Source organism: Phacochoerus africanus, chromosome 16 (genome assembly GCF_016906955.1).
Source record: "Phacochoerus africanus isolate WHEZ1 chromosome 16, ROS_Pafr_v1, whole genome shotgun sequence".
In the NCBI taxonomy this organism is placed as follows: Eukaryota; Metazoa; Chordata; class Mammalia; order Artiodactyla; family Suidae; genus Phacochoerus; species Phacochoerus africanus.
In genome coordinates, this window is record NC_062559.1 from 38,681,623 (window position 1) to 38,695,309 (window position 13,687).

The window sequence follows — 13,687 nt, forward strand, 5'->3', positions numbered from 1 at the left end:
ATATGAAATGTCTTGCCTGGTTTTTAGCATATGTATATAGTACATATATTTTGTAGGAAAAGGAAATACCGTACTTGTCAAGTTAAGGCACTTTATATACATTATCTCATTTACTTCTACCAAACTTTTTGGAAAGTAGTTGTTATCCTCACAGTAGAAGATATGAAATTGAAATTTGTAGAGCGCAAGTTCCTTATTGAAGATTCTGCATTCAGTCCATGATGAAATTGGCTTCCCTATTCTACATCTGACTGGCTCTAAAGCCTCACGTCTTTCTATTACATCATGCTGCCCTTTCAATAACACAACATGCTGAATTCAAAGGTTTATAATTTTGGTTTCCTGGAAGAAGAGCAATCAATTTTAATACTCTTGCAAGGTTGTAAGAGTTTCGATTTTTTCTAAAATTTCAGAACTCTTGATATAAAATTCTGTAATGTTCTCACCTATATGTCTTAGGAATAATTAGTTTTAAAGTCTATATGAAAATTTAATTAATACTTTCATTATATGCATCATATTAGTGATTCTTAAATACTTCTAATTATTTTTAGAAATTTTGCAGGTATATTTCACAAATTCAGAGATGATCTTAATCACTTGTAATGTGTGTCTGTCCTCATTAAACTTGTCATATGTAAACTCTCTTAGTGTGTGTGAATGCCCTAGGTGACAGTTTAGCTATTTTTCCCAAAGCCCTGGGATTATGCCACAGTCATCACTGCAGAGCTGGAATGTGGATCTAGTTCGTCTTCCCCAGAATCCTTACTACTCCTGTTTCTATCATCTTGTTTGTCCTTTGGGTGTCCTTATGTTTGCCATGATATAACTTTCACTTGTTTTTGGATTTGCCACTGAATAGCTCTCTACCTAATGGTTATGTGTGTTATTAAGAGAACTCCAAAAACTGAGGAGTTATATCAGGCATTCAGAAATAAATGAGTCTAGTATTAACATTATTAAAACCATAACACCCATGATTTTTTAAATTAATGATGTTTATCACAATGTAACATAAAGTGAAGTAAGCACTGTATTGATTTCAGGCCACTCGGGTGATGTGGACACCGCCTCTCCGGGAAAGTTTTTCATATCCATTTCTTGTGCTTCAGATGTACATCCTAACTTTGATTCTCAGGTAATTTTTATTTATAAAATAAATATAGAAAACTTTTAAGTTTCTTAAAATATACTTCAACTTATTAAGTTATAATTACTAAATTCAGACTCTGTTTTTAAAAATTACTTCAAAAGTAAGTTGTGAATCTGGCTAAAAAAAACAATCTGAAATTACTCTGTAGAGAGTCCTGCTTTGGTACAACAGGATTTGTGGTGTCTCCTAAGTGCTGGGACGAAGGCTGGATCCCAGGCCAGCACAGTGGGTCCAAGGATCTGGTGTTGCTTCAGCTGCAACTGATTGGATCATATCTGATTCCTGGCCAGGACTATGCCTTGGGGGGCCAAAAAAATTACTATATAAAAGTTTCTTTCCATTTAAGAGCCTAAACTACAGGCTTTAGATAATTACATTATGTTTTAATTAATCAATAGGTATGTGTTCATAAATACTTGGTAAAAAGATTCAGAGGTTTTTGAGAAACTATTACTTTTTTCCCCTCAATGCTTATGGACTCTGACTCATTGTTTTCCAATCTGTGATTTTGATGGAGCATGAAAAAAGTGTTCTATGCACAAATGAATTGGAGAAACGCTAGGTTAGATAAGAGCATCTATAGTCATATGTTTACAAGTATTTCTGAACTACTGTTGTTTTTAGAAGTTCAACCAAAGTTTCATCACAACTGTTTTTCCTGGACATATCTTTTTTGTTGTGGGGATTAATTGTATAAGCACTTCAAAAATTTAAAAAGCCTGAGAAATGACAACAAAAAATATAAATAGTTGAATACTGTAGCTTCACAGTAGAGATGAGTTTCATAGAATGTTGATGGGATCTCTCACTGAATAAGGTAATGATTACTATCACTCCCAGAGAACTTCATACTTCTATCACTAGTACCTATCAATTCTACTTACATTAAGATCATTTTTGTATGTCTTTTTTCCTTTGCGTAAACGGTAAATTTGTTAACAAATCACACATACACAAATATCTAAACATACATTTAATATAATAAAATGCTGCTGGAAACTGTGCATTTATCTCTTTAACCACTTATCAACACTGCCATGTAGACATTTAAGGTCCTTCTTTGTTAGCTTAAGGAAGGTAAATAGAGGCATACTGGGGTGGCTACAACCTCAGCAAAGGTGCAGACTAACTTCTGGTTTGTTACCTATACGAAAGTTTATTTTTAGATGGAATTTGGAGTTGGGAATCTGCTCCTTATCCAGATTTCTGTATCTTTGCTGTACGTATTACCTTCTCTCAAAGAGTATGGAGGAGGAAGCTGCCCGTTTATCCCTACTTATTCCTGGTTAAACTCCTAGAAAGATGTTTTTTTTTTTTCCATTTTTTAAATTTGTTGAAGTAACATTAGCCTGACCGATAAGGGGTTTCAGAAAATGGAACATATTAACTGGAATATTTAGGATTATATCCCTGAGTACATGTGTTATACTCCATACCTTAGTCAAAAGTAATTTATATTTTACAAATATAATATGACTGAGTACTTAATATATTTTGTGATAATATTATTAAACAATATAAACATTAAAAATTTCACTTTTGAAAATTTATATACCATAGTACAAGGATTGATTACAGTCTAATACAACTTTTATAAAAAGAAGTTACAATTTTATAGTTTACACAAAATGTTTGCATTTCTTTTCATATTCTAAAAGATACTAAAATCTTATGTGGTAAAAGGTATTGGTTACTGATATATTTTACAATTACAGAAGGGGCAATTTATTTATTTATTTAGTCTTTTGTCTTTTTAGGGCCGCACCCGAGGCATATGGGGGTTCCCAGGCTAGGAGTCAAATCAGAGCCACAGCTGCCAGCCTACACCCAGCCACGTCTGCAATCTACACCACAGCTCACAACAACGCTGGATCTTCAACCCACTGAGCATGGCCAGGGATTGAACCAACGTCCCTGTGGATGCCAGTCAGGTTCACTAACTGCTGAAGCATGACAGGAAGTGTCACAATTTAAACTTCAATATTCAGGAGTTCCCATTGTGGAGCAGTGGAAACAGACCCTACTAGTATCCATGAGGATGCTGGTTCGATCTCTGGCCTCGCTCAGTGGGTCGGGGATCAGGCATTTCAGTGAGCTGTGGTGTAGATCACAGCTGAGGCTCGGATCTCACATGGCTGTGGCTGTGGTATAGTCTGACAGCTGTAGTTCCGATTTGACCCTTAGCCTGGGAATGTCCATATGCCGCAGGTGCAGCCCTAAAAGGGGAAAAAAAAGAAAAAAGAAAAACACAACACAAAATCTCTTTCTTTAAATTTTTCTCATAGTTGTTAGTTTATTATTTCGCCAGCACTTAGGATTTTCTTAATTGCTTTTTGAAATGTAAAAGTGTAAATATCTGGAGGTATGCAAGATCATGTCACATTGTACTTTATGACCTTCTTGCTGGAGTATTAAATTTTTAATCCTATGCATCGTTAGAGAAAAATAAACTTTTAATATAGTTGATTTACCATATTATGTTAGTTTCAGGTGTACAGAATAGTGATTCATTATTTTTACATATTATACTCTGTTAAAGTTATTATAAGATAATGACTGTAATTCCCTGTGTTTAAAATACTTTCTGATAAACTAGATACAGTATTTTATTTAAAGCTCTAATTTTGATTGTTCTATGATAAGCATTTTTATAATCCAAATATTTTATGTTTTTTTTTTAAATGAGCTTTTAAAAATTAACTGTATTTTGTTGTCTTAAATCTAAGGTAAGGGGATCATTAGATTTTAACATTTTGCAATTAGTCTTTCTGTTTAATGATAGGTTACTTTTATAGTAGAACTTACTGGTGTCAATTCTCTCCATTAAGGACCTCGAACAATAGTAAAAAACATTTTGTTGGACTGTGCCTTTCCAATGTTGCTTTTATGCTTCCCTGGCAATTTGCTCAGTTTATACTTTTTACACAGGTAAGATGATTTTAAACTAATTTAAGTTGAACGTAAGATGTACTTGCTTGTTTCCATGGAAATTTTAAAATGCGATTGTATTTGTGCCCTAATAGATTTTTTCAAATATGGAATAATTTCAAAGTCTATCTATATGAGTTTTTTTTTAAAAGCATTTAACTCTACCTTCTGTTAATGAGTTGGTTAGTTAAGCAGATATTAAAGGTCAACATGCAATAAATAGGCTTTTTCCTCTTACTTTAATTAATAATTTTTCGTGTTCGTATTTGAGATGATCTTCATAAATATGCCTGTAGATTTTCATTTGCTTAAGGAATCATTTTGGGTGCCAGACTGCACAACATGGTAAGGGCCAGTTTGACTTTTCATGGTAAGGGATTTCTGCTTCTAATCCAGCTAAATGTTGGCTGTTTTGTCTGGAGTACACAATCGTTCTAGACACCATTTCTTATAGCTTTAATCATGATATTATTTGATTGGATTGAAGCCAGATCCTGTTTCCACAAACAAGTAACTACTGGCAAGAAAATGACCTGGTGAAGCAGAGAGTAAAAGGTCAATTTTGATGAAATTTCCTGCTATTATTTTTCATTAGAACACCTTTCCACCTAACTGACAAACACTGATAGTGTGTAATAATGTTCTTTATTGGCAATGAGAAATTCTACCAAGAGTCCTCAAGCTGCCAGTTGTCTACAAAGAATGAAATTATTAATTGGTGCTGTGTGTTTAAAGCATATTTATAGTATTCCCTCTGCTTTACTTCCTTATATTTGGTCTATAACCAACACAGAATTTCTATGATTTTCATTATTTGCATATACCAACATAGCAGAGGAAATTTCTTGCATCATTTCCTTGCAAGCAAATGTATTAATTTAGTGGTATTGATGAAACTGTTTAAGTAGTTCCTTGGGTAATTTCGATATTGCCTTAATGATTTTCTGTCCTTTCAAAAGATTTACTGGATTTTTAGTTATTTTTCTTTTTTTAATTTAGATAGAATTGACATGTAACATATAAGCTTAAGGTTTACGTGTTGATTGGATATATGATTGTATTGCAATATGATTACCACTTGATTACCCCCATAGTGCTTTCCAGACACATAATCATTATTTCATTTTTGTGGTGAGAAAGTTTAAGATCTAATTCCTTAGCAACTTTGAATTATATAATACGGTATTGACTACAATCACTGTGCTGTGTGTTAGATCTCCAGAACTTATTCATCTTCTAGTAGCAAGTCTGTCCCCTTTGTCCAATATCTTCCTACAATATCTTCCTATTTCCCCCACTCCTCAGACCTCGTAGCCACCATTCAATTCTGTTTCTAAAAGTTTGGCTTTTTTAGATTCCACATACAAGTGATACAGTAAGATATTTGTCGTGCTCTTTCTGGTTTATGTCTCAATATAATGCCATTAAGGTCCATTTATGTCCTATGGCAGGATTTCCTTCTTTCTCATGGCTGAATATACTCAGTATGCATATGTAGCACATCTTCTTTATCCATTCATCTGTTGACAGATAAGTGTTTGTATACCTTGGCTATTGTGAATAATGCTGCAGTAAACATGGAAATGCAGATAATTTCTTTGACACTCTGTTTTCATTTCATTTGGGTATATACCCAGAAGTGGGATTGCTGGATCATATGGTAGTTCTACTTTAAATTTTTTGAGGAACCTCCATACTGTTTTCCTCTGTGGCTCCATCAATTTACATTTCCACCAAGAGTGCACAAGGGGTTCCTGTTCTTCCATATCCTTGCCAGCACTTGTTATTTCTTGTGTGTTTTTTGTTTGTTTGTTTGTTTGTTTAGGGCCACGCTTGAGGCATATGGAGGTTCCCGGCCGCACCACAGCAACACCAGATCCAAGCCATATACTAGTATATGGTCTGCACGTATTTTCTCCGTTTCCATGGGTTGCTTTTCATTTTGTCGAATGTTTCTTTTCCTGTGAAGAAGTTTTTTAGTTTGATATAGTCTCATTTGTTGAATTTTGCTTTTGTTTCTTGTGCTTTGGGTGTCACAATCCAAAAAATCATTGTCAAGGCTCTTGTCAAGGAGTTTATTCCTTTGGTTTTTCTTCTAGAATTTTACGGTATCAGGTCTTATATTTAAGTCTTTAGTCCATTAAGTTAATTTTTGTTAGTGGGGTAGGATAGAGGCCCAATTTCATGTGAATATCCAGTTTTCCTGGCACCATTTATTGAAGACAGTATTCCCCCCCCTCCCAAATATTCCTGGCTTCCTTTCAAATATTAGTTGACTATATATGCCTGGGTTTATTTCTGGGCACTCAGTCTGTTCCATTGGAGTATATATCAGTCTTTTGCCTGTGCCATACTGTTTCAATTACTATAGCTGATAATGTAATGGGGTTCCTTATTTGTCACAATCTTTTTTCTTTTTGGCTGCTTTTAGGATTCTGTTTTTTATTTTTGATGAGTTCATTATAGTGTCTCTTAGGGAAGGTCTTTTTCAATGGCAATAGTGGGGTGATTTATTAGCTTTGGGGACTTGGATGCCCTAATGTCTCCTCAGGTTTGGAAATCCTCAGCTATTATTTCTTTTTTTTTTCTTTTTGTCTAATAACATTTATTTATTTATTTACAGAATAAAATACATATATTTAAACACAATTACATTCACACAGATTATTATATCATGGATCTTAAGAAACAGATTAAGTGACTCCCTCTGAAGAAGTGGAATGGAAAATAAGCTGAGACAAATAGGAAATTTATTCTATACTTTATCCCATTTTGTATGGCTTTCATCTTTACTATTTAGTATTATCTATTACATTTCAATTTTTCTTTAAAAATTAGCATTATATTAAAATTGTGTATATTATGCAACTAAAATTTATAAAGGAGAAAGCCTTATATACCATTAAATATTTTATATAGCATAGTAAAAAGAATAACTTAACTGGTAAGAATAACAAAAATAATACACCCTCTGAAAATAAGTAAAATATAAAATGCATAAATTGGTTAAAAAACAGCGTAACTATATAAATATGTCCTCACAGTTTGTTACATCTTATTGATTCTTCAATATAGGCATTACACCATTCTAGGTGTGATAAACAAGACATTATAGACCTTAATGCTTTACCATGGAGAGAATTGGTTATTAATAATACAGTTGTAGAACTGTATTATTTAATTGTACAGTTGCATTATTTAGTTATAATTATCATAAATTCTTTGATGGAGAGGAAATCAGAATCAGATGTAAGAAGACTTCAGCATTGCAAGAATGATGTCAAATGACCCTCTTCATGGTGGATTATGCACTTATTTACTATGAGATATATTTCTTCTCCAGAGATTCCTTGTTTGTGTATCAATTATAGATTTTTGGTTTGCAGTTATTCTGAAGTTTTGATGTAAGAGTCTATATGTATATGAGATTGTTTTTAAGTTGTTGTTCTCTTAATTGCAAGTTCATCTCCAGTGTCTTTTTTTTTCCCTTTGGCTGCACCTGCGGCATACGGAAGTTCCTGGGCTAGGGGGTCAAAGATCTGAGCCACATTTGTGACCTATGCCTCCTCAACTTGCAGCAATGCCAGATCTTTAACCCACTGACTGAGGCCAGGGATCAAACCCTCATCCTCATGGATACTAGTCAGATTCTTAACCTGCTGAGCCACAATGGGAATTTCTATTAGTTCTTTAAATAAACTTTGTGCCCTCTTCTCCCACTCTTTTCAAGTGTAAGGACTCCCCTGATTGGCATTGACATCAACAACTCAAATTTACATTCTCAAAGACAGAAAACTTCTAACAGTCATAAGTGCTGAGTGCTTCTCACTAAAACTGACCTAGACTCTGCTTTCGTTCATGAGGGGCACCATTCTCTTTCATGTAAATGTTTCATGGCGTGCCTGCGGTAATAGCTCAAGGAATTCTGGCATTAGCTAAATGCTATCTGCAGAATTAGCCTTCCTCTAAGAAAAGACTCTACATTTCTGGTATTGAGTGAGCTTACAAGTTCAAGGTTCTTTTACCTACACACTGTGTTCTTCAAGTTCCTTAGGGTTCTGTCTTGTCAAATCAGGATTATATTAGTTTTTTGGAGATGTCCAAATACTGGTGAATCTCAGAAAGGTTTTCCCCCAGGAGATCCCTGGTTCCCTGTGAAAATTTTTCCAATTCCTTTGTCCTTACTGAACATCAAATTTAACACACACCATGAGAGTGAGAAAGGACAATTTTTGTCAAGTCAGATAAACTTTTTGTGCAAGTAGAGTGAGTGACTTGCCTTTGATTAGATGAAACTAAGAGGTCACCAAAATGTTTTTTTCCAAGGGGAGTTGATGTTTCTTCCATTAGACATAGAAGCAGTTACTCTTACTATATAAATGTCAGCTTCTCTTCCCTAAAGCTTTATCTGACATCTTGTTATTGAACTGTCTCATTCTATAAGTTGATTTCTACCTATTAGTTTGATAGTGTGTATTGTGACCACAATGATTAAAATATAGTTTAAATTCTAGATATATAAACTAGATAACAGGGAATCAATAATTAACTCACAGAAGTGTTTTATGGTTTTATCCCATTTTGTTTAAAATGTCTGCACTCATCTCTGATTTCAGAAACAAAATTGGTCCAAGCATTTAAACAGATTTGAAACTCTCTATTGTTTCCTGAAAACAAATTTTGATCTACCCTCAGACCTACTTATCTTGAGGCTAGTATCTGCAGAAGTCTGATGACATCTTCGTTTGGAGGCAAGACTAGAAGTCAGTTTTCTACATTGTCTCAGCAGAGTGTTGACTTTGTTGCTCATATCTAAAGGACAGGGCTCTCTTTTTAACTAGTGATTCAAATAGCAACATTTCAGCAATTAAGCAGAATTTTTACCTGTGATGTATTTTTTTTTAAGCCAAGCATAAATGTGATGTTAAGAAGGGCGATATAGATCTGAATATCCTAACGATACTGCTCTGTGGGAGGTAGGAAAGGGAGACTAACATATGCCAAACTGTATTACAGTTTATTTCATTTAATGCTCAAGGGGTCCAGAGAGATGAGTAGTATTAACTTACAATTTACAGGTGAATATAACTGAAGCTCAAGTATTAAGTTAAAATCAAGTCTGCCCAACTGTAGAGCACTAACACTTTCCAGTTTCTTTTTGTTACATGTCTAGGGTCTTTGAATTCTTCTGTATTGAAGGCCATACACTTGGCTGTGTTATTTCCTTGCTAAAATGCTTCAGCTTTCATTCAGCATTAATAAAAGAAATATGTGTTTGAAGAATTCTTCTTTACCTTCTGTAAAACTATAATTGAGTCTATTCTATTACCTAATTGCTTTTCTCTATAAGATTCTGTATGATACCTTTTTCATAATTAGTGTCAAGATTAACTTTCCTCACAAAGTGAATTATGAACTTCCTTTTAAAAACCATAACTATTTTATTAAATGAGCTAGACTCAACAAGAGACAGCAGAAAGCAAATGCTCCACATATCTTATGTTCCTTCATTTTTGTTCATGGCTTTGTCATTTGATAGTTTCTACTGACCTACCTTCCAACTTATCACTTCTTCATTTGCGTGCATTTAACCTGCTTTAAAACCCATCTTTGACTTCTTATTATTGATTATTGTAATATTTAGTTGTACATTTTAAATTTGGTTATTTTTATGGCTTTCAGTAATACCCTCCTAGAATTTTCTGTGCTTATGTCAAAACAAAAAAAGCACTTTATGTCATAAAGTCTATGACTGATGATGCCAGACATGATTTTGAGTGGTTTGTGGGCCAAGACAATTTTTTACTTTTTTTTTTTTTTGTCTTTTTGCCATTTCTTGGGCCGCTCCCGCAGCATATGGAGGTTCCCAGGCTAGGGGTCTAATCGGAGCTGTAGTCGCCAGCCTACGCCCGAGCCACAGCAACGCAGGATCCGAGCCATGTCTGCAACCTACACCACAGCTCACAGCAACGCCAGATCTTTAACCCACTGAGCAAGGGCAAGGATCGAACCCACAACCTCATGGTTCCTAGTCGGATTCGTTAACCACTGCGCCACGACAGGAACTCCAATTTTTTTTTTGTCTTTTTGCCTTTTCTAGGGCCACTTCTGCAGCATATGGAGGTTCCAAGGCTAGGGGTCTAATCGGAGCTGTAGCGGCCAGCCTATGCACAGCCACAGCAACACGGGATCCGAGCAGAGTCTGTGACCTACACCACAGCTCACAGCAAGGCCGGATCCTTAACCCCCTGAGCAAGGCCAGGGATCGAACCCACAACCTCATGTTTCCTAGTCAGATTCATTAACCACTGCACCACGATGGGAACTCCTGATTTTTTACATTTTTACAGTGTTGTTTTAAAAATACAGAAGAAGAAGAATATACAATAGAGACTGTATGTGGCTCACAAATCATAACATTTTTACTGTCTGACTTTTCACATAAAAAGTTTGTTGACTTCTGAACTGGATTTAGTTTCTTCCTAGATCTGTTTCTGTTGTCTTCATGATAATATTTTATCTCCTCCTTCATATGATTAGTTTTGATGTGGTATTAGACAATTGTGCATGAACAACTGTAGAGTTAATTTGAGACTAAGATGATATTAACAACTTCTAGAGAAAATCACATTTGCTCCCAGCAGCAAATATAGGAACTAACAATCTTTTTTTTTTTGTCTTTTGTCTTTTTTTTGGTTGTTGTTGTTGCTATTTCTTGGGCCGCTCCCGCGGCATATGAAGGTTCCCAGGCTAGGGGTCGATTCAGAGCTGTAGCCACCGGCCTACGCCAGAGCCACAGCAACGCGGGATCCGAGCCGCATCAGCAACCTACACCACAGCTCACGGCAACGCCGGATCGTTAACCCACTGAGCAAGGGCAGGGACTGAACCCGCAACCTCATGGTTCCTAGTCGGATTAGTTAACCACTGGGCCACGACGGGAACTCCCTTTTTTTTTTTTGTCTTTTGTCTTTTTTGTTGTTGTTGTTGTTGCTATTTCTTAGGAGCTAACAATCTTTAATCACTCTCATGTAATCAGAGAATGAGATGATTCAAAGGTACACATCAGTATTTAGGAGGGTTGCTTTGATTTCTGATTCTCTCTTATAGTATAATCCTTTGAAGGCCCAAACCAAAGCTTGCATACTTAGCAGAGATCTCATTCTCAGGGTTCCCTGACTGCTGAGCGTGTGGAAATCTCTCAGCTGCCTCTCAGCTTGCAGGCAAATGCTTCTATGAGAATTGGCAGATGCCTCTGGGAGAAAAGTGACTCAAAATGTCGTGCTCATCTCTGTAGATGTCCATCTTTCTGTGGTCTTAACTTCCTCATTCTTTTTTGCCTTATTAGTTATCTGTGGCTCTCATGCAGGTATTTTTAGTACTTTTTCTAGCTCTTCTAGTTCTCAGTGAGAAGGTTGGTTCACATTACTTTGGCTATCATTATTGAATATATAACTCTCCTATTAGATTTACTTTGCTCATGAATAGTGAAGTACTTTTCTACAATTTTTTAACTTGTGCTTTTTTAATATTTTTATTTCAGATAGCTTCATTATTTCCCATGTATGTTGTGGGGTACATTGAGCCAACCAAATTTCAGAAGATCATTTATATGAACATGGTAACCTTTTTAATATTTATAAGTCATATGTTAAAATAAGACTTCAGGGTTTATAAAGTAGAAATGACTATATACCTCCTCTGAAATAGTATTTAATATATATGATATTGATAATATTTAGAAGGATAACTGAATGCCAAATTATAGCAAATTATACTTTCAACTAGACTGTAGATGTTTTTGTACTCTCTGAAACTAAAAAAAAGTCTTTATTATTGTTGTTGCTACTTTTGAAACTGCCTTTTCTCCCTGAGACCTGAGATTCTTAATGCTTTTCATGAATATGACACTCTGTAAAATTTATGTTTTTGCATTATCATTTTTTGTCTTAGTTTCCAAATGCATCTCCCTTAAGAAAATAAAAAATAAAAATCATTTAGATAAGGACATAAAATAAAGCTTCATTAGTAATGAAAGTCCTCAAGTAGTTGAACAAAAATAAGATTAGAAAACTAATACTTATAACTCAGTTTTTCTTATTATATCACTCCACTTTTGAGTCAATAGAAATGATAGATAGCTTTTTTCTGTTTTCTTTGTACCAAGTTGTAAATAGAGAAAAATTTTAATTCTGCTATGTAATATTTATGGTGTTGAAAATACTTAGAACCTATGAATGTGTTGAAATTCTATTATCCCTTGGTCAAGATCTATTTATTAATTGTATTTATGCAAATAAAGTTTATATTTGAAATGACTATATCCTTGTAGATAACATATGCATTATGCTATCTATCTAATAACTATAAAATGTATTTCTTCTCTTCAATTTTCAGATTTCAGTTCTCCTTTGTTTTGTGTTGATGTTTGGAAATCCAATGTATTTATCTTCTTATTATTCTTCATCTTTGTTAATGACATTGGTAAGCATTTGTTAAGCTCATGAAGTTTTAACCTATCAAATAGCAGATTTACCCATCTGATAGGTTTAGGAGACTAAATAAAGCCCTTTCTGGATTGCTACTCACAATAAATTTTTTCACAAATAATGCTTTAATGCATTATTATTATCTCATACTTAAAAAATAATATAATGAAAGTTTACCTTTTTAATGCAATACCCAAGTAAATATTTTTTAAAAAATAAGGTAATAAGACTTATTTTTAAAATAAATAATAATTTATGATAAAAATTAGATATTTCCTTCAGTAGGCCAAATACTAATTACAGTGACACTGCCATTGCCAAAGCATTTTTGGAACTCCTCTCAACTGCCTTCACACACCGTGGCACATTCTTTTGAGTATCCTCTAAGGTGGCAATCTTCATCTTTCAAGGGTGAAAATGACCAAAATCTTGTGAATAAAGTGGGTGACTGGGCTGGGTAATACAGATTTTGGTCAAAATATGCTGTGACAGTAAAGTACTAAGACCAATTTTCTTGCACCCATAGGGAAATAATCCCTGAAGGTAGTTTATAAAGAAGAGTTCCAAACTGTTGTCAGCAATCAACATAGTTAGAATAAATGTATAGTCTCCCTATGTGCCTTACTTTCATGGAATAACACTCATTTGGAGTTGTATTTGTAGCGGTGGTTCAGTAAATCATGGGTCATGTGGTCTAGATTTTGCTCTGTGAGTCCTCATGAGGCAGCCTTACATCTTCCTATGTCTTCTATATTCATAATATATTAATAATTGGGTCTAAAATTTGAACAAGTTCAGATTTAATCCCTTTGGCAAGTCTATAGTATTATTCTTTAGTCGGGAGACACATTATCTGGTGCCTCTGCTTTTATGATGGTAGCCATCAATACTTAGTACCAGATCCATTAAACCAGGAGGGATTGTGAAATGGTGATATTCAAATCCCTAATGTACAGTTCATATAGGACAAGCAGGGTTCATGTCTAAATGAGGAGAGTTGGGAGGAGGTAGAAAAATACTTGAGGAACTGAAGACCAAAAATTTTCCAAATTTAATGAAAATTATAATCTCAGAAATGAGGAATTTCAGTGAATCTCAAATACAAGAACATAAAGAA

At 34.5% G+C, this 13,687-nt stretch overlaps 1 protein-coding gene across 1 annotated transcript in view; it reads left to right on the forward strand.

Moving 5' to 3' along the window:
- Positions 1-13,687, forward strand: part of DPY19L2 (dpy-19 like 2) — a 69,724-nt gene that overhangs the window by 25,458 nt on the left and 30,579 nt on the right. The window contains exons 8-11 of the mRNA XM_047763093.1: positions 1,047-1,138; positions 3,982-4,081; positions 11,625-11,702; positions 12,479-12,565. Of these exons, the coding sequence (XP_047619049.1) occupies positions 1,047-1,138; positions 3,982-4,081; positions 11,625-11,702; positions 12,479-12,565 (357 nt within the window). The remainder of the gene's footprint in view (positions 1-1,046; positions 1,139-3,981; positions 4,082-11,624; positions 11,703-12,478; positions 12,566-13,687) is intronic.